This window comes from Thamnophis elegans, chromosome 7, assembly GCF_009769535.1.
Source record: "Thamnophis elegans isolate rThaEle1 chromosome 7, rThaEle1.pri, whole genome shotgun sequence".
In the NCBI taxonomy this organism is placed as follows: Eukaryota; Metazoa; Chordata; class Lepidosauria; order Squamata; family Colubridae; genus Thamnophis; species Thamnophis elegans.
In genome coordinates, this window is record NC_045547.1 from 31,057,662 (window position 1) to 31,080,071 (window position 22,410).

Consider the following 22,410-nt stretch of genomic DNA (forward strand, 5'->3'; position numbering starts at 1 on the left):
GTCTATTGGTCGGTTTGAACAAGAAGCGCCCTCCGTTGGTCGCCTGGCCTTTTCTTTCCCCCGCCCCTCCCGTTCGTTTTGTGGATTCAGTTGCCGGATTGCGCAAGAAGAAGAAAAGCTCGGGGCGGGATAAACTGCAGCAGGGCTGGCTCCGCCCCGGGGTAGGCGTGGCATAGAAGAGGAAGGAAGGTCGGAAGGCTGGTTGCAGCTTTGGGAAGAGTTCCCGGGCCCTGGGGGGAGGAGGGGCTGTTGGGTGCACAGGAGGAGTCTCCAATAGAGGGTGTTCCTCCTTAGTTTCAAGCATTGCAGGAACGTGCTGATATAATCGTGTGTGTGTGAGTGTGTCAGAGAGACAGAGAGTCTATTCTCGCCCCGTACATGAGGCAGCTTAAAAGTTTTCCATAACCTGAAGTCCCCACAAACATCTAGTGGTTTCCTGACTTTTGTACTGGGGTGTGGCGATGGAACGTGTGCCCACTTCTTTATGCATGCCCTTCTCCCCACTGAATACTGCCCTCCATGGCTATTTAGGCTCCGGCTGGAGGAAAATTTGAGTGACACTTAGGAGGCTCGTGCTTAGCTTTGCTAAGAAGCAGCAGTGGGCAACCTCCCTGCTGCATCATCTTGCCACTGGTTTCGCCTTAACTCCTGTCACCCTTTAGCTAAGCAACATTGTGGGTAGCTAAAACTGTCGGCTGTAAGCATTCGACTAAATTTATCCCACTTAAGGAGAGCCCCATCTGCGGTTGGTACTTTTGTGGCAACATAATTGGGAAACCAGCCAATCCCTTTCCCTTAGATAACCCACCATGAGTATGTAAGAACAACATCATTCAGCAGGGGTGTCGCTGTGGCAGAATAGGGATCATTGGTGAAGGACATAATATTTTATGCCAACATACTTTTTTGCAAATTTAAAAACTAATAGATAATACTTTAAAGATCCTAAAGCTAAGCAGCAAAAATAGATGCATGGAAATAAACAGCAGTGGCCAAAATTGTGGAAACCCTTTGAAGAAAGTGTTTTTGAGTTTTGATGGCTAATAACAGTAGTGCCATATAATTATATATCAACGCAAAGATAATTTAATCAAGAGTGTAATGCAACAAAGTTTGTTCAATTATTTGTATTCTATGAAAAGTTATAGCCAAATATAGCCAGCAATAAAAAGTTAATAGAAGCAATCATTCAATCTTGGTTTCACATTATAACAGCTGCAGAACTGAAAGACTTGTTTCACTCCATGGGAAGGCGTAATTCATGCTAAACAGGGACGTGCAGTCACTAGAGGCAAGGGAGGCGGAGCCTCACCAGTCTCCTCAGGAAAAAGAAAGAAATTTAAATATTTTTTTTTAAATAATTAAAGCCAAGATAGTTGCTACCAGATTCCAGGTCACAGTGGCTTGGTGTCTGCTTAGTGTTAACCAAAGCAGGAGGCGAGAGAACTCGGGGCCTCCTTTCCATGAGGAATTTTTCGCCTTCTAAAAGTTAAGAAAGAGTTAAAAGGCAAAAAAGTTCAGATGGAAAAGAGGCACTAATTCTCCCGCCTCCTGATCTGGAAGCAGCAAATCATGTCTTCTTGAGCACGCTTACGTTGGGCGGGCTATTTCAGAGGGCGTGCTTCAGAGGAGAGATGAGTGGGGGAGGAGGAGGAGGCTGGCTCTTTGCTGCAGACCTGGGCGCTTGGCGGCTCCCACGATGCAAAGTGCCCTGCCGCCCGCCCGCCCGCCCGCCCGCTGCCCCGACCTGCTTCTGCAGGCTCCGCCGCTGGAAGTCCCGGATCGCCTCTGGGGGAAGGCTGGGTGAGAAGCAGAGCAAAGCTTCTCCGCGGCCTCCCGGCGCTACGCAGAGGCTCTCGCAGGAGCGCGTGCCAGCAGCCGGTGGCCCGGCCAGAGCGGCCCTGGCTGCGAGACAAGGCAGCACTTAAAGCAGCCATGCCGCCACCACCGCCCCTCCTTCGCCCGGCGGGGCATTCCGGGCGAAGGAGGGCAGTGGCGGCGGCACAGCTGCTTTAAGTGCTGCCTTGTCTCTCAGCCAGGGCCACTCCAGCCGGGCCACCAGCCGCCGGCACGCGCTCCTGCGAGAGCCTCTGCGTAGCACCGGGAGGCCGCGGAGAAGCTTCGCTCCGCTTCTCACCCAGTCTTCCCCCAGAGGCGATCCGGGACTTCCAGTGGCGGAGCCTGGAGAAGCAGGCCGGGGCAGCGGGCGGGCGGGCGGGCGGGCGGGCAGGCGGCGGCATCGGGGGCGGGCAGCAGCATCGGGGGCGGTGGGGCAGTTTGCATCGCGGGAGCCGCCAAGCGCCTTTGCTGCAGATCCGGGCGCTTGGCTGCTCCCGCGATGCATATTCCCCCCCCCCGCCGAGGCCGACCGCTGCCCTGCTTCGCAAAAGGATGCCCAGCTGAGCCTCACCAGGTATAAACCTCACCGCACGTCACTGATGCTAAAGGTTACCCAACTAAGTATTAACTGACGTGATAATCTTTGCATATCTCATTTTTTTTCCCTATGTGTTTCATTTTTCTTCTTTACAACTGCTATTCTAATAACAAATCCTCCATAAAAGTTATTGCATTACATTATCGATTAAATTACCTTTCCATTGATATATAATTTTATGGTACTAATTAGTCCAAAAAAGTGGTGTTAGCCAACAAACCTCAAAAATAGTAGCCTTTCCCAAAAGGTTTCCACAATTTTGGCCACTATTGAAAGCTATGCAGTGAAACCTTTAATACTAGTCTTTGGGCCTGTGCTGTCTCAACAGTATATAGCTAATGTAGGAATTAAGTGCTGTCTCCTTTAAGAAACTACCTTATGGGAAATGTAGGCAGAACTGCCTTGTGGGAAATGTAATTCCATAACATGTGACCACATCTGTGTTCCCTGATTGGGCAGCGGGGTACTCTGCCCGGGAAAAGTGATTTATTATTGGCCACTCGCTGAATCGCCTTTTGTTCTACCAGAAGAGCAGCTTTGCGTCAGCAGCAGGGGTTAGAGGAAATTAATGTCTTTTTACACTACCTGATGGGACAGATCATGGAAAGTCAGAAGAATCTTAACACTGAACTGTAAGTTTTGCTATTAAGGATGCCTGATAATAAACTTGATCTAAAAAGAGATTCCTACGTGTGGAGTTAACTGCATGCCATCTGGATCGCTGGGGCAGAACAGGGCCTGTCATTATTTGTTATGATCCATTCTCCCCTCTGGATACATGATGTTCTTCTCATCTTGTTCCCAGAACAAGTTCTAAGTCATCTTAAAAATAAATGTAGATATTTTCCCCTGAAGTTGAAAACTCTCATCACAGCTTCATGTTATATAAAATCCATAATAGTCTATCTCCTATTATCTGGAAAGTGCATAGAGATTATATCAGAGCCGAGGCAAGAGGAACAAGCAGTGAAATGTACATCATATTTGTCATGCTGCAAATGTGCTATTTCATCAGATGTCAGCACAAGTAGCAAGGATGGGACTTGTGTCATAAAGTCATTGCTGCCTTTTGTGGACATTTGCTAGTTGGGTATGTTCTGGATGGACTGGGTATACCCTCTCCCCTCTAATCACTATTCAGCCTCCACTACACTTTTTCTGTTTTGTAGTTTGCCTTCTCCATTTACATTTTGATTTCTGAATTATAACTCTTCTTCCCTATTCATCTTCTCCAGATTTTCAACAAAGTAGGGGAGAAAAAAAAGCAGACCTCCCTTATTTTATTGGAGCCAGAAGAGCATCAGTACAATTCCATATTGTCAGAAAAAGTGTCAGTGGGGATGTTTCTCTTAGATGCAGGTGACCTCACAATAACAAGGGTTGAAAGGGACTTCTATCTTGTGTTTGCCAATTTTCTGTATTTATTAGTTTCAGTTACTGCCTGATGCCTTTTATGAAATAAGGGAGGTGATTGTCCAGCAGCTAATCAGTTTCAGCTCTGCTCTTCGTTGCCCAATCACAGCAGGCTCTGACTGCTTCCTCCTTGGCCCTAAGTGGTGACGGCCAAGATTCTAAGAAGAGACAGCAACTCTGGGTGGATTACAAGTTATAATTTACAACTAATGCTTATAGTAACTCCATGTTCACACATTAAGACAGTGCATCCAGATAAAAAAGGTTAAAGTATATGCTAAAGAGTGTATGCTACCAAGTTAAGTCAGTAAAAATTACAAGTCAGCTAGGTGGTTCATTAATCCCACTTTGGTTACTCAAGGAACTAAGCAGGTTTTGACCTGGTAGAAGTTGGATGGGAGACCAACAGGCAATCTCTATACCTATAAATTAGACATATAATCTCTGTGTTTTCTAATGATACTTGCACTAATTAAAGTTTATAAAACCTGCTTTTTCATTTCAGTTTTCCCTCTAAAAAGTATATGAGCTTTAGCGCAGTCTGAGCTAGTGAATCAAATTAAATATTCTTTGTAAAGGTGACAGAGGAAAAAAAACTGCCATTATGATCATAATCCTTACCAATTTATAAATGTATGATAGTTAAAACATGTCTAATGCAACCAGGATTTAGTTAGGTGATTGTGTATCCTGGACTTCTTGGTCTTAACATTTTCACAGGGAAAACTGTTAATCTACAATATCAAGGACCAAGTCTTATAATTTCTTAGAAATTATAATTTGTTATGGTATAAATTTTTGTGGAATGAAATTCTTTGCATCTGATGACTTTAGTCTGTGAAATGTTTTTCTACAATAAACTTAATTTAGTTTTTAAGGTGTTTGACTCTTAATTGCATAAGGCTAACAGAGCTATATCCATATTAATATATTTGTGCACAATGAATATACATCAAATCAGAGATTTGTCCATTTTTGGCTTTTTCCGGATGTGCTACCAATTGGCCTCAAACTTGAGGATGACCTTGTATTGAAGCTTAATTTTCAGTTTAAAGTGAAAATTACCTGTTGTACCACATAGCTAATATAGAAATTAAACACATATTTATACCATGTTTCGGGTGTTTATTTTCATTGTATACTCTTATTTAACAGGATCTAAAAAATCTGTTGCTATGGAAAACCTGAAAAAGATATGTATGAACACTGAGGTACAATTAATAAAAATGATGCATTTTTTTTAGAGTTAACTCAATACCCTGAATAAACCATGGCACATTTGCTTGTCATTTTCAGTAGAAATATACTTTGGCTACCTTCCCCTCTAAAGACCTAAAATATCATTAAAACAATTTGTTACTCATTCATTTGTTATATTCTTGGAAAAATAAGAACATGAAATTCCCAATAAATTTGTAATACAGTTATTGTACAGTAGCTACAATAGTATTTCTTCAATTTCTTTTAAAAAATTTCCATCCAAAAGGCCATAAAACCAATTCATGGGCAATCATGTTAAATCATTCATGTAACTATGTATGCATGTTTTCCTTTGAATCCACCTATCCAAGGACAGGAGTAAGCAACCTGTATCTGTCAAGATGCTTTTGAACAGCAACCTTCATTGGCTGTCTCATTGGCTGGTGCTTCTGGATGTTGCTTGAAAATGTTGTATAAGAATATTTGGAGAACCATAGGCTACCTGCCCAATAGGAGCCTTGCCTGAGTTTACACATTCCCCTCTATGGGTAGACTTCACATATCATAAAGCATTTCATCTTTTTACTAAATATCTAAAATTTTATTCTTGGAATCACCAAGTAGGACTTGGGGGGAAAATTGTCTAAAACACTGGTGAGCCACTACTGGTCCAGGTCAATAATATGGGCTGGATGGCTCACTATGAACTGGTTATGTTCCTGTACAACAGTTTACATACTGTACAAAATATATATTTCCATTTAGTTGGTCATTACCTGAAGCAGAATGTTGCATAATACATGGAACTAATTATTCAGATAACCATTTATATGATTTCAGGCAGACAATTCCAGGTTCACATCTTGCCCTTTCTAAAAGGACCATACAATAGAAAAACATGGTACCAGAGGCCTTAGTAGGTAATATTGCCTAGCAGTTGTCAGAAGTAAATACTTTTTTTCCTATCAAGAGCTGCAGAGGCAACCTCTGGGCAACTTCAAAGAACTGGTGACATGAGACACTGTACGCTCTCCCTAGCCTCCAATCCCTTTTTACTCCTGATACTTTTTCTCTCTCTCAAGAGGCAATCTGGAGGAATTGACTGGAAGTTGGCACCATAGTCTGAATTGATTTCTTGCTGTGCATGATTGTTAAGGCAACAGGTCATCTAGAAGTTAGTTAAATAAACAAATTGTCTGATCTGTCAGTGGACAAAGTTCACAGCTCCATATTGGAACTCAATAAACTATAGATGCTCCCCTCCCCAATAAATAGCAACGGTAGATAATTTCTTCATGAGTGAACAAAAAATGGTGGTTGGGGTTATTGTGTAGGTAAGATCACGATCACTTCTCTAGCTACTCTGAACTAAAAATGCTGCTTTCCTTTTAAATCATCGACTATTACTTCTTTGGGTCCATCTGCCTTTTTGCAGTTTTCCACCATAGCCAATATCTTTTTCAGTCGTCGATCCAGTGCTTCCAGATGAGGCTCTGATAAGACTGGAGACAGGGGATCTGAAGCTAATGATTCACGCATGACATCACTCAAGCGAAAAGGCTCAGTAGCAAGCAGTTGCAGCCGCAGGAAGGTTGACTTTTTAATACTGGGAGACAGTAACAACAAGGAAAAGAGAATATATACATGAGAGAGAAAATACCATATTTACTATTTCTATCAATGCAATTCAATTAAAATAAACCCATATGGACTTGAAATACCAGTATGAATCAAGACAGTCATAGAAGTCTTAGAACTGTCAAAGTGAGAAATGCTCATAACTATTATGGAATCCAGTAAAGTACAGTAATTTCCAAACTGATTGCTAAGCTTGAAAATAATAATAATATGCTATGGGCATTTGGGGAAAATCCATTTCTTATTATGAGTCAACTGAATCAATCTTAATTTGGTGCTGTTTACAAAAAGATTCCTGATTCAGATGACAAACAAATGCTTCTTCCTATAGATTGAGAGTGGAAGTAGTTTGGCAGGAATTGTTCTACCCAGAGCATGCGCATTTTAACAGATTTCTGCCAGAAACATGATTACATGCTCCTTTGCATTTTTGAATTGCCCTACGTCCAAATGTGTCAATAGGAAACTGCCACCAATCTCAGACAATTCATACTTCAAAATTGGAAAAGGAGCTGGTTCATGGAACTACAGAACTGGAGGAAAGAAAAACTTGACCTTCAAAATTATCCTACAGACAGTCACATTAAACCACCTTGCCCAATTTGAAGCTCTTTAGATATATTAAACTTCAGCTTTAACAAGAGGATTTGAATCCTATCCTATATCCCATATTTCACAAATGTCATATCTGCCATACCATTGGGCATTCCAGCCTCACATAACTTTCTTCTTTACCTTATGTTTTGAGATTAGTTAGATTTAATATTTTCTAAATACGATGGCCATGTTGGGTGAAAATTATGGAAGCCCAATATATCTTGAGGACATTCTTTTTGAGAAAGGCTGAATTAAGTCATCAGGGCCATTGTATGATAATGAATTGGGTAAATGTAATTAATGGGCATGCCTTTTGCTATGTAGATAGTCAAGAAGCACCCAAGTCGTTGGATATGAGATGGGCAGCAAATAAATCTCATGATTAAATAAAGAAGTTTGAGCACTCAGCAATATTGGACTAGTGGCGAGAAACAGTTCAACAGAAATCACTCTCACTCCCACATACAATCGCCTACTCTCCTGAACAAAGTAAACAATGGAGGATTTGGATGTGTGATGTCCTCATACTAAAAACACAGAACATTTGAGAGAGCACCTTGACAATCTCTTTTACGAGCAACATTAGTTTTTCATTGCAAAAATCTGGAACATTCTTAAAACATCCTAAATTATATTACCCCAGCAAATGCAAATTTTGAGAGGTAAAAAGTTATCCTTACATGCAGCATTGACGAAGAGGAGTCAGAATAGACATTTCATCATGAGAATGTCTCCCAAACCTGAAGAATAAAAATAGGAGATTAGGGCATAATTTGGGGGAGAAGTAATGCTATCCATTACAAACAATTTCCCTGTTCTTCAGAGAAAGAACTGGCATAAAGCTACATTCTGTCCTCTAATTTTATCCCCACAACAATCCTGAGGTGTGTTGGACTAAAACAGTGAATAATCCTGTTACTTGAGACCTTGGATCTGGATCTCCCAGTCTAGTCCAACAGACTAATCAGTACATGACATGGGTTCATCTCAAGGGGTTACTGTACACAATTCAAATCCTGCCACTGAAATAGAATGTGAAAATTAGACACAGCTGCATAATGTAGTTATTTTATTCTGTTACTGAGAAGAAAGGAATTATCCAAAGGCAAAACATGGTACAGTTGGTAGGAATTCTTCTAATTATACTGCTTGTAGTGTTACATTTTATATAATGTCATTCTACTGTTAAATTTTGGAATAATATTATTGCTGTAGTCTTAAAGTAAATTATAATTCTCCTTATCATGCATAAATAGTGCCAGTAGATAAGTACTCCTTGGCATTCAAATAATACTTGCTGGATTCTAGCACAAAACTACTTTGCAACTAATTCTTCCTTGTTTGAAATTCTTAACTTGTAAACTCTTGTTTTCAAAGTCTATCCCATAATGGGGGTAGTTGTTTATCTTGAATTAGTGCAGAATAGTTGTTGGTTTAAAAAACAAAACAAAAACCTGGGACTTTCCAAAATGTGTTGGAGCTACAGTTCCCAGATTTTTTAGCCAGGCGCATCCCACATACATCTGAAGAATGTACTGAGATATCCTCTGATGTTAGCCCTGCTTATACTCCCCCTCATTATAGTCAGAATTCAAAAGCTTTCCAAAATCTCTTGCCCATCCTTAGGAAGATAGCAGCAGTTTCTCACCCTCTTCCATTGTCCAGGTGAAGATAAAAAGTGTGGTTACCAAACTTTTCAAATGTCTCATAATGGTGCCTATCCATATTTCCTGCAGATCAAGAGAAAGCAGTGGAAGAAAATGTGTCACCAAAATTTGCCCATACCAGAGCTATAAGACCAAAAGTATACAGTACATTTATACCAACTGTCATTCAGTTCTGCTTCTGACATGACTCTGTTCAGACAGAGAATTGTCATGAGAGTGACTCAACTCTTAGGTCGCCATTATAATATATAATATTGGGATATAAACATATATTACTCTCCTGCCACTGTCAGAAATGTATGTGTCTGAGTCTGCATTTTAAAAAGAGAGTGATACAATATGCTAAAATTACGGATGAGTTATATTACTTACTCTGGATTTTCAAAGCCAAAGGTCATGTAGTATTTAACTTGATTTAACATTCAACAAGGCAGATTATCAGTGTTTGAAAGATTATATTATCTTTTAAGATGCTATGTTTGTGCTTCTGCTGCCCACTAATCAAATAGGTTACTCTGACTGGTCAGTTAAACATTATAATAACAACACATAATAAGCAGCTGCATTTTTGGAGCATAAATCAGAATAGATGAGATGGCCAATCCTCTAAATACTTACTGTACATGTCTATTGTTGAAATATAGGATATGAATATGAAAAAAATGCAATGCTTCCACTAGAGGGCATAGTGACACATATTTGCCATTATAAACTATAAAATACACCATTGTATGTTGAATAGTAATTTAAATAAAGAAGCTTTTAGCAAGCTGCATTTTTTTCTGAATTTTCTTACATGTATCCTGAAAACACTAAGGAAAAGATTAAAGTTTTGTCTCTGTGTAAGTCTGATAGGTGAAACTTTGTTTGCATATTAACCTGAAACTGGGAAAAGGAGAAAAAATAAGTTACAGTTTTTACTATGTAAAATGGACAGCTTATGAAACCTGCGGAGCCACTGACGGTTGGACAGAAATGGGCTAAATCGGCCAACAATAGGCCTTGGTAAATGGTGAACATAAGGCCTTCAGTGAACTTTCTGAAATTATTCAGGGTCCTGAAATTTAGTTAAGATGCAGGCCTCTACATTCCTTATTGAGACAGGTTTTAACTGGCATCAGTTTGGTTCTTCTGAAGTGGGATAACCAGCTGAGAAAAAGAATGTCCCTTCTGGAATAGTAAGGCAATGCTAAAAAAAAAAACAGGCCAGAACAAGCGACTCTGAGAAATGTTACAGAAGGAGCGATTGTTTTCTTATGAATTTCAGCACAATGTATTGCCAGTGAAAGACTATTTTGGAGAAGCTGGTGGGCAGCCAGTTTTACACAGACAGAGATCCTTTGTTTTGCAAGATGCAATGGGCCTTATGGTTAGGAAACTCAAGACCCACAGTCTCATTCCTACAAGCTGAGCTGAAACATCTGCCGTGGAAATGCCAAACAGAGTCTGAATCAGGGGCATAATCTGGGGCCTTCTGCCTCTGCCTTCCGCTCCCACTGATTCAGGTCCCTTGTCGTCCCCAATATAAATACATTAACAAACTTACCCATGAGAAAATCAAGCATGGTCATGTCAATGAGATTCAGAAGCCGGGCTGTGTTGTTATAGGGCGGTGTCTTTCGAATCTTAGCACAGTAATTTTCATTCAGCTCCCACCTGGGAAAAGTCAGCCATTGTGAAATATTATCTGCTAAATTTGTGACCTAAAGTCTTTGTTCAAAAAGTCCTCAAAGTCCTTTATTTTTATTTTGCTTTAGACAGGCTTCTAATGGTTAATCATTTACAATAGTTCATTTTTAGTCTCCTGTTTATCCAGTTTTCTCTCCCTCTCCCAACTACCACTGTTGTATACTTTTGAGTAGCATACGAGAATATTTACCAACATAAAATATCCATAGTGTGTTTTGAAAGATGATTTAGTTATTCTTCAAGGTGGCGCAGTGGTTAAATGCAGCACTGCAGGCTACTGCTAGATCAGCAGGTCAGCGGTTCAAATCTCACCGGCTCAGGGTTGACTCAGCCTTCCATCCTTCCGAGGTGGGTAAAATGAGGACCCAGATTGTTGGGGGCAATATGCTGACTCTCTGTAAACCTCTTAGAGAGGCCTGGAAGGCCTATGAAGCGGTATATAAGTCTACTGCTATTGCTATTGCTATTGCTATTGCTATTCATTTTAATTTTATTTTGTCTTTCTGTTTTAAACTGCTGAGGTGTATTGCTAAACGGTAGTACATGCAGTCTTAATAGCAACAATAAATAAATCTTATATTGGAAAAAAGAAGCAGCTTTGGTCGAACTCCTTCCTCCTTCAGGTCCGCTTATGCATTTTGTCATTTTGCAAATGCATGTTGTATGGCTACAGAGATTCTTTTGAACTTGTTTGCATGATACTGCAGTTATTTAAGCAAAGGCCAAGATACTTTGCTGTGTGAGCTGAGCTGCAAATGACTTCTCTCTTTTTCCACTCGTGTAGATGCATACTAAGTGATGACACTCAAACCAGGAAAATCTCTGAAGCATCTTTTCCTCTTTCTGCCAGTAAAATTGCCATGAGAATAAGTGGCACAATGGAATTCTGATCCTTTTTCGAAGCAATGAAAATGGGCTGGCACTTCTCATTGCTGATAGGGTGAACCTTGATCCTGAGACCTTAAGAAAAGCCACAGAAATAGAGAAAGTGGCAATGCTTGCCCTGAAATATGATGCTTTTGTGACCTGAGCCTTTCCCTCAGGTATGAAGCAGTATGTCTCAACCACTTAAAATAAGAGGTTCATTTCCTCTTCTTCATTTCCAGGAGGTCGTACCAGACAGGTAACAGATCAGCATTTATTTATACAATGGTGAATAGGGAAATATATCTTTCTGTTGATATCCATGTTCTGTCATGGTTATAAGTTTACATTTTTTATTTATTTTAGATTTCTGAATCTTTTTTGATCTTGTATCTGAAGCTTGAGATATTTATATATCTATATTCATATATAGAAAAGACATAAAAAACACTTATTTCCATTAGTTACTTGAGACCCATACTTTCATATTTTTTAAACAGAATCAGCTTCTTCAAGTCACTAGTGATGAAGGAGCCACTGAATACTTTGAGGGTGTGGTGTTCTTTGTCCTCTTACTGGACTTTTCTTGGGCTCACATGAGAGGTGGTATTCACCCAGTTCTTACAGGTTCTGGAGAACCAGTAGTGGAAATTGTGAGTAGTTCAGAGAACCGGCAAATAGGCTGGCCCCGCCCCAGCTGCTTCCCAGCCTCCCAGCTGATCTTCTTTTGTTGTCCTAAACAGGAGAACGGAGCTGGAAAGCAGCTTAGTAGGATGGGGAGGGAATGGGGATTTTGCAGTAACCTTCCCCTGCCATGCCCACAAAGCCATGCCCAGGAAGCCACACCCTACCATTGGCTCACGTGAGCATAAAAGCAAGAGGAATATAAAAAAGTAAAATGGGTGCAAAAAAAAAAGTGGGGGGCGGCAAGATGGCCAAATTGGTGGGCTGAGGGATATATTTTCATGGTTTGTACAGATTCCCTTTAGACTAAGTGCCTCATTTTTTCCTTTCTTTGCTTGCCTGTTTCTCCAACCATCTCATTTGTCTCCACTCTATCTAGAATGTTATTTTCACCTTTTAAATCCTCTTTTTAGTAGTAGTGGCTTTTCTTTTCTCCTTTTGAATACTCACTCAGCTTTCTTGATCTTGGAATAGGAACGCCTCCAGGGATTCCGCCAAGACTGGCGTCCAGCTATTATTTTGTCAGGCAACAAGGCTGCCATGGATCCCTCAAGCTGGTCAGGTTTGCCACACAAAGCATGTTCAGTGGAGCAATAGTAGGAGCACTCACCAAAGAAACAGATGTTGCCAGCTGGTTGATCCAGGCAAAATGGAGGGAAGCAAAGGTTAGGGAAGTGAAACACAGACACATTTTTTTTCTGTGATAGATTGTGCCACCACCTGCCTTACAGATTCGAAGGGAGAAGGGAACAGTTTACATTCCTGTCAGTGGTGAAACTGGCCAGTAATTATAGGAGTCACACTAAATCTAGAGAGCAGTCCTGGGAAAGATTTACACAATTACCCCCATAAATTCAAAGACACAATTATTCATTGTTTCCAAAGTTGAGGGGAGGTGTCAAGAATGGGGCAGGGAGATACTCACCTGGGGAGATGAAAAACGTTTTAAACAGTTTCTTATCTGTGGTAATGTCACGAATGTCCTCGCTTATGTTCACCAAGCGTCCAGAAACTGGGGGAATTCTTCTAAAGTCCAAGATCCTGCATGGAAAAGGCAAATGCAGGAGAAAATAACAGATGGCTTAGCCTATACACTATTAACATCATAGAGGCTACAATCAAACAATATCAAATTAACTTTTTCTAATAGTTGTATTTGCCATCACATTATGATGTGGCCCCCAAGCCTTGACCTGAGGTTTGCCTTCTAGCTTAGCAAACTGCTCCCAACTAGCTCCATGGAAATATATCTTGTATCATCTCCTGCCATATCCTTTATGGAACTCTTGTTGAAGGATTCCTTGATGGATTGCTTTTCACCTTAGATAATTTGGATTATAACAGCAATGCTCTGAGTGAATTAGAAGCCTCACCTAAATTTCTCAGGATGTTCCCTTTATTTTGAAAATTAAATGGGACTTCCTAACTGCTTAGAGAGACCCAGGGCAAAGGTGCAGTAAATCCTGCTAGAAATTGGATTGTACCCTTCAAGGATAGTTTTTACTGAGGCCAATCTGAACTCAGTGATGCATAAGGCCTCATATAAACATGAAACACTTAGTGTAACCTTGGACACACCAAGCAGAGCTAGAGTTTCAGAATGGCTACCAATAATTTTGTCATGGTCTCAAGTTACACACTAGATCAAATGGTGAATCTGTGGCCATCCAGAAATTTTAGGATTCCTGCTTCCTTTAAGTAAACATTGTAATCCTTTAATTAAGGATATTCAGATTTATATTCCCACAAAATCTAAAAAGTTATAGATTATCCAATCCTGTTCTATAGCTTGTTGTATGCCTGGATCTCATATCAGCCAAAATCACTATTTTGATTGATTATGTGCCATCAAGTCATTTTAAATTCCTTTCAATCACATAAATAGATTTTCTCCATGATGATTTGTCCTAATCTTGTCTTTCAAGTTTTCCAACATTGCAGCCATTGCTACTGTAACTGAATCAACCACCTTGCTGCTATCACCTTCTTTTTCTCTTTCCTTTCACTTTCCCCAGAATTAGACCCTTCTCCAGATTTTCACATAATATGTCTGAAGTAAGATTAATTTGATCATTTGAGTCTTGAGTGAGAACTCTTGCTTGAATTGTTCAGTAACCCATTGGTGTCCTTGATTTTTTTTTCCAGGTGTCTTCTCAAACACTGTTATAAAGTATCAGGCTGGTTATATTGTTATTTTTATTACGATGTGTATCTCACCATTCTTTCTACTCGCATTCAGGGCAGAAAGTTGTCTTCTGCTAGCTCAGTCTTGCCTACTCTAATAACAACAGTTTGAAAGAGTTCCTTTCCTGTACTACTGGGATTATTTTGCAACAGAAAGTGCCAAAACCTGAATTTGTTTACAGGCAAAGAGTATACCAGTATTCTAGGTTTAAACTATGGTAATTGTTTTACGAACCACCTCCTGAAAATAAAGCATAGGTATATTTTGAAGAAGAGAATTAGACTTAACGTACCTGTCCAAATGAAAAGCTGATATTTCTGCATTGTGCCGCTCAAAGTCTGAAAAGTAAAAGAAGTCTGCTGAAGTCTCCTGGTCTCGGGTTTGCCTAGGAAGGCAGAGAGAAGAGTAGAATGGGATATCAGAAACTTCATCCAGCTCACAGAATTCTCCAACAATATGGTGTTACTGAGAATTCTGGGAAGATGTCAACATTTGGCAGATGTTCATATAGAGAGAAATTGTCAAGAAAGTAAGTATCTTGTGGCTGAAGTCAAGTCCGTATCTCCTTTGCACCTGGGAGATCAGTTTGCACATGAGATAAGAATGTGCAAGGTTCTTATAGCAAGTCAGATTTGCATCCATCATCTTGGTATTTTACAGCAGTAGTAACTCTTGTGACTTCAAGTGGTAGATATTTTGTCTATCTCTCTCAGGGATGTAAAACACAAAGCCTCTGATCCAGCCCCAGGGTTGCTTATATCTGGCCTTTGGGGTCACCCTGGAAACAGTAAAGGACCAGCCCAGGGTGCCTCTGCCAACAGAAACGGAGCTTGGAGGGTGACACATGACCCTTGCGGAGCTCCATTTTTGCTGGCAGAGGGCTGCAGAATGCCATCACAGCTAAAATGTGGCCCTGGCATGAACTCCCCCCCCCAGCTCATTTTTTTCTGGCAGAGGGCTGCAGGAGGCCGTCGGGGCTGAAAATGGAGCTTGTGAGCATATTTTGCTGGCAGAGCGCTTGAGCCACCACAGGCACCCCTGACACAAGTGATGTCAAGCTGGCCATGCCCACCCTGGCCCTGTGAGGTCAAACATCACCCTGACGCGACCCTCAATGAAATTGAGTTCAACACCCCTGATCTATTTGGAGATGTTGGAAGACATTTTGAATGTAAAGTACATGCTTCACAGAGCTAGTCTTTTAGCTGAATCTGTTCAAACAAACTAGCATCCAATTAAAGTTATTCAATTTTATCATTTTAAAGATTTTTCTCAATTCAGACCTTTCCAGGAACGTTTGGATTACAATGCCCATTATTTCCGAAAGGGAAGTGTTGGGATTGTGGATTCCAGCTTGAAAAACACTAAGAACTTCAATTTAAACCTTTCACCACCAGAGGTCGCACATCTCCATCAAAACCGAACTGCAGTAGCTACAACTGTGCTAGGGTGGTAATAAGGATAACTATTTTTTACTACAGCGCCATATGTAACCATCTTATGGCAGAAAATTTCAGAGTAATTTTAAGGACATTTCTATTAAATATTCAGTGCAATCAATCTGAACACTCATGAATATGGCACTAAGTTAGGGAAAGCAGTCATATTGGTAGGGAACAGAAGGGCAAGATTGCTGTTGTTTTGCTAGGATATAGGGATTACAAAATGCTTTAAAGGGTTGTGAATGTTTTTTTTCTGAAGCTTTGAATATTTTTGGTTCTAATTCTAATTACAATATGACACTGCCTGCTAGTATTTTGAGCTATTTTTCCAGATGTTCCCAATACACTGAGAAGTGCCTATTTTTGGAAAAAAAAACACTTAAATTCCGCCTTTAACTTGTAATCAGATTTGCAGATGCTGATGATTTATTATATTACTCCTGTGTAATTTTATTATCTCTCTCTGTGACCACATTTTTCTGTGGATGAAACCCCATGAGAAATACAGAGCAAGTTAATCCATTTCTGTTTCAATGCCAGCCTTATAAAACATGCTGTCTGGGATATAGAATCAGGCTTCCTGGCAAAGGGGCACATGTATCGTTTTCCTACAATAGCCTTCATTACCTTTTGCCAAGAAACCAATATGGAGGCATCTTTGTAGTTAGCAGCCTCTGTACCTGACTTTACACTTTGATGCTTACATTTAAGTTGCTTCTGATAGAGTCATTGCATAGGTTTGTTTAGCAAACAAACTTCTTTTTTCACTTAGGATACAGATGCCAATGCCAGGATTACCTTATCAGCTTGCTATGCAAAGATGCTTTAGCTACCAGCTAATTTACAAAGTGTAGATTTAATGTAAACCCATCAAGAAATGTATGAAAAGATGCTCAGGATATTAGTAAAGAGCTCTCTCTCATGTCAGCCTGAAATTCCCAAATTTTCAGCTAGCATTGCTTTTGGAGTTACACTCTCAGCATATCCAAACAGCCCGTTTTGGAGGGAATCACAATTAGTGTATCAAGGTGCCTTACTTCATAGGTTTGAAGAGAGCTTCGCCATGATTGGGAAAAGTCATGATAAGCTTCAGTTGAGTTCCTCCAGGCTTCTGAACTGAAATGACATTAACAAGCATTAGAGCTCATGAAGAGATTCAGGTTGCTGTATTTTTTATTTTACAGATGAGGATAAAATGTTCCATTTATCTTGTTCATTCAAAGAGGTTACCTCCTTGAAAAGTGTTCGTTGAATAAAAATCCTGGTTTTAAAAATATGATTACGAATTAAGCTTCTTTCTCACACTTTTAGTGTTTCACACCTAATTTCATTCTAAAAGTGTACAGTGTTTCCCCAAAAATAAGACCGGGTCTTATTGTCTTCGGTCTTATTTTTTGGGGTTGCAGGAGGCAGTGAGCATGGCTGCTCAGGCCCTTATCTGCGGCCCACAGCCTGCAGATCAGCTGATCCAGCGAGGGCCAGAGGTTCTGTCTCTCTGGGCATCTAGTGATGTTTCTGGCCCACTCTTGCCAGCCCTAGCCCTGTCGACCTGGGATTGTGGGGAGGGGGACTGGAGCCGGAGCTCCGAGCAGTGGCCAGTGCAGGCTCTGTTTGCGCAGAGGTGTGGGCGGCAGTGCACCTTGCTCGCCTAATCTGGCCTGCTGATCTCAAGTGACAGTGGCTCTGATCTGATCCTGGCTGGTAATGCTGTGGGCAAGAACTGCCCACGCTGATCCCACTTCCCCCAGTCCCAGGTTGACAGGGCTATGGCTGGCAAGAGTGTGCCAGAAACATCTCCAGGCGCCCAGAGAGACAGAACTCCCGACCCTCGCTAGATTAGCTGATCCACAGGCCACAGTTAAGGGGCTGAGCAGCCATGTGATGATTGGGGAAGGGAAGGGTTGCCTATGGCTGTGCTGTCTATGCCCACCCCTTCACTAGGGCTTATTTTTGGGGTAGGGTGTATATTAGGCTGGTCCCCTAAAACAGTGGTCTCCAACCTTGGCAACTTTAAGACCTGTGGACTTCAACTCCCAGAGTTCCTCAGCCAGCAAAGCTCTGGGAGTTGAAGTCCACAAGTCTTAAAGTTGCCAAGGTTGGAGACCACTGCCCTAAAAAATTGAACTAGGCCTTACGTTTTGAATAGGTCATATTTTGCGAAATCACGGTATGATATCTACCAAGCTGGGTTTCGTGACCATTGGCTGTGGTGATTTCATTACCACTTAGAGACTGCTTATCATCTGTTTGTGGTTCTGCAGTAATTTAATAATAATTGACTCCTAAATTTAATTTTTGATCTGACAACTTATTGTACTAGGAGCTCTTTTGGATATAACATCCAGTATATATCCAGTATCCATTAAGCAGTACAACAGTGCTCTGATGTTCTTCATCAGCTTCAGGCTGTTTATGCCTTTTAGATTCAAAATCAAATTATTATTTCCCCAATCAACATCTTTCAGTATTTTTCTGTTAGAATTATTATAACAGAATACAGAATATGTACACACTATATATTATAGTATGCTTGTCCACATGTTAAGAGTAGATATAGCTGTCAAGCTGTTTAACTCTGCTGTCATGTATTTGCCAGTAGTATGTGTGTATTTAAATTAAAAAAAATATATTACAAATAACAAAGAGAAACATGGCTGTCTTTTGTTTGCACCGAGAATCTTGGCAAACTCTTGGCATGGGGGATGTAATTTAATGAGATTATCTGGCTCCCAAACTTCACTTTTGGCAATCAAATAGTCCAGAAACAAACTGCGAAACATGAAGAGTTCATTTTCCCAGCAGGTGGCGGCGGCGGAGGAGGAGGAGGAGGAGGAGGAGGAGGAGGAGGAGGAGGAGGGAAGATAAGATGTCAGGTTGGTTTAACATATCTAAATAAAACATTCAGTAAAACAAACAAACAGGGAAATGTAATCTGTCCAAGATGTCATCACCTTGTACCCTTGGATTTCAGGCAAAATTTGTTAACAAAAAGTGTGGCTGTGGGCTACAAAAAGATGTGTCCCTGTTTTGGTTGGTTAGTACTAAGTAGCTCATCTGCAGAAGACATCCTTCCTTCCTCTAACGCTCTCCTCTGTGGATGGTTACCTGGGTTGATACTGAATTAAAGAAAGGAAACACTAGAAAAGTAAACAGTAGAAATAAGAAAACAGAATGAGAAAGCAAGCAAACAATGTGTTAGATGGAGCATCGGCTATGTGATACCTGAGCTAATAATTTTCTGTTTGGCCAAATCCTTCATCAAGTCATGGCGAGAGGGATCATGGCGGGCATACAATTCATAGCGATTGATTCCAGCGTAAAAACTGAACCAAGCAGGATGAGCACTGTGGTTCTGAAGAACTTCTGCACTGTTGATTATGATTCTGCAGATCCCAACAAACAAAATCAAACACTCTATTGAGTTATTATTACATCCTATGTATGAATACTGAATTTACACACTGAACTGCAAGCAAAACAAAGCTACTAATACATTAAGGCTATCCTGAAACAAACCCCATCCTAAGAAGTCAGTGCAGATGAAGGCCAACACCAGCTAAAGAATTGGTAGCTGTGACTTCACATCTTTTGTACAAATAAAATAATAATTAAACTTGCCACTGAACACTTCAAACGTAGCAGCTGTGGGTAAGAAAGGCAAAAAAAAAAAAGTCTGGATAAGAAATGTTGCCTGCAAGTGAGTACTTTGGAAGGCAACTTGCCTGCAAGCGAGAACAGATGGGACCAAAAAAAGTAATAGAACATGTGAAGAAGTTACAGTGCTCTGGGACTTTAGAATTTAGATGCACCATTTGAACACCCTTTGGCACCGATCAAATCATAATCAGTCCATCGCAAAAGGCAGTTTTGCTTGGAAACAGCTTACATGATTCATTTAATATTATTAAATAATAACATTTGCCTATTCCAGGTTCTTGAGAAGGCCTTGATAGCTGGACAAAAATGCCAAACCCAGTCTAAACATCTGGCTGACTGCAATCAACCATAGTAATAATGTAGAATGAAGGCGCTAAACATTAGAATTTGGCATGTTTAAAAACCTAGTTGTATGACCTAGCTTTCTGATTTCATTTTTCTATTGCAACTAGCCTTAAACCAGTATCGGTTGAAATGGCCATGTACTGCAGTCACACCCCACAGTTTCTTACTGTGGAACAGAACATTCTGTGCATCTGTATGTGCAACTATATATTTGTATATGTAACTATGGTTGATGCAATCTCAGTTCTGGCCAGCGTACTGTATATGGGCCCCTTTTTATAGCAATTGACATTTTATAAGGATACTACATTTATTTATTTGTTTGGATCATACCTTTGATATTGAACAAATGAAACATTTTAGAAAAAACTTGTATATCACTTTGGGCGGTATGTACATCAGAAAATGTAGCTCCTATAAACCAAGCGAGGATATCAATGGATGTCATCTATTAAATATCATCCAATGTCAATGGATGGTATTTAATAGATGAGGGCTACAAAGGATGGGATAATGATGGGGATGAGTAAAATAAGTAAAATTGTAGATGGAGTATGGGTCTGTTTTCCTAAAAGGGAATTTCTTTTTTCAGAAAAAAAACCCACAATTCTTTTTGTTCTAGTTTGTACTTCCTGCATCAAATAGCACTGCTGTGTTTAGCAATGATGCTGTGTAGTGGGGAAAAAATGAGGCTCACCATATCTTGCTTTAAACAATAAGTAGCATCATAATTGTCTATTAGAAATAATTGAGAAAAGAACCGGAAAGAGAAGAGCGCATTCATTCTGTACACAGAAGGACATTTGGAAGCCAGCATAATATACAGAGGTAAATTACAATAATCTGATCACAACATCCTGTGGAAAATACTTCCCTCTGAATCTGAGTCCCATGATCTGACATGCATGCTTTTGGTACTGATTTTATATATTGTTCTAAGACATTATTATCCAGGTCTTAGGAAGTACTCATGGAAGAAGACCATCTCAACTAGGATTGCAATTCTTTCCATAGTAGGTTAGCATACACTACTTATATCAACAGTGGCAAAAAAGAGAGAGGAGAAAATGGGTCATGATTGTAGGATAGAATTTCATCTGAATGAAATGGCAACCATCAGTGATCTTCCCACCCTCTCTTCCTCCTTCTCTCTCTCCTACACATGTTCATTTAGCAACCATTTCACTTTATGAAAAGTTGCTTGAACCGATTGCCATCACTAATGAGGAGAGGTTGATATTATTTCACATGGGAGGTTATGCCTCAGGGAAGAGTCAGAATCAAATTATACACAACATAATCTTAGTCTGGCTTCTTATCCACACAACCTACTGAGAATCAAACTGTTCCAAAATGGGAAAGAAAATAATTATGCATTTAATAATAGAATCTGGTCTGGAATAGACACCAGCTTATCTGAAAAGAGAAGATACCAAACTGAGCAAATCATCCAGAAGAAAAAGAGGATCTCTCACCCTTCATTTTTTATGAAGAGATTCATCGTTGGCTTGTTCCCAAATAGTTTGTCTTTCCTTGCAATTTTTGGGATTGGGATCTTATACAGAGGATGGTGAAAAAGAGCAGACAATTTGGATTTGATTTTCTGGCTGGGTTTTTCTCTGGTTTCCCGTTGTTGCTTGATGTTGGCATCTTGGAGACCCACATTGCTGAGGCCATCCACATGAGACACACCTTCTGTTGAATGAAATCCTTTTTCCAGGGAGCTGTTACTGCTACTAAAATCCTGAAGATTCCTCAGATTCATCTTATTCTGAGTTGCTGATATGGAACGGGGTGATAAATGGTCCAAGTTACCTGTGGCTTTAGATAGACACCTGCAGGACGTCTTATCAGCAGAGGGCACAAATTCCATCACAATGTGTATCAGGACAACCATAAGGAGAAAAAGACAAAGGGTGGCTTTGAGTTTCCTCTGGAACAAAAAAGGCAGGTAGCGTACCATCTTCTTGGATTCTTAGATACAGAAAGATGCAACCGAATGTCAAAGATTCACATGTAAATAGAAAAAGTCTCTCTTCTTTTTTGATCCTAATTGCAAGAATGCAGCAGTAAGAATAGTATTTCCAGAACTGTAATCCAGGGAGAAATGCAGAAGTTCAACTTTTTTCAGGCAAAACAAACAATTAAACAACTATAATCTCTCCGTTTATGTTATAATCACCTTTACTTATGAAAAAAATATATATATAAAGCTACGTCTGCTACAAACATTTCCTTCATCAAGTAGTCCTCAGCAAGAAAAGGGGAGAACGAGAGGTTGTCTATGAATTTTAACTATGTTGATAAGAGAAGAGCAGGTGGAGTCAAGGTTAATGTGAAGAGACCAAACTCCAAATCAATAGTAGCAGATTAGCCAATCCGCAAGTCTCTTCAAATCATAGTGTCATGCAACAGCAGTTGTTAAAACTTTCTATTGCAACATGATAACTTGCACTGGAACTTTTTGGCTGAAATATCTAGGATTTATTTTAAAAAAATAGATGAAGCATAGGCTATCAATCAGATGATGTATAGGGAAAGATGTAGGCACATGCGTTCATTTGACAAATCTTTATAATAGAAACATGACAC

The 22,410-nt window shown here is 40.2% G+C and overlaps 1 protein-coding gene across 1 annotated transcript; it reads right to left on the bottom strand.

The window, feature by feature from the left end:
* Positions 1 to 5,096: 5,096 nt before the first annotated feature.
* LOC116511313 (extracellular serine/threonine protein kinase FAM20C-like) lies at positions 5,097 to 22,111 on the bottom strand. Its single transcript, XM_032221218.1, has 10 exons — positions 21,294 to 22,111; positions 19,039 to 19,199; positions 16,854 to 16,932; positions 14,667 to 14,759; positions 13,115 to 13,230; positions 12,640 to 12,820; positions 10,499 to 10,608; positions 8,934 to 9,015; positions 7,966 to 8,025; positions 5,097 to 6,656 (listed from the first exon to the last, which is right to left on the bottom strand). The coding sequence occupies exons 1-10, from the start codon at positions 21,779 to 21,781 to the stop codon at positions 6,419 to 6,421; spliced, it is 1,608 nt and encodes a 535-aa protein (XP_032077109.1). The 5' UTR covers positions 21,782 to 22,111; the 3' UTR covers positions 5,097 to 6,418.
* Positions 22,112 to 22,410: the final 299 nt, after the last annotated feature.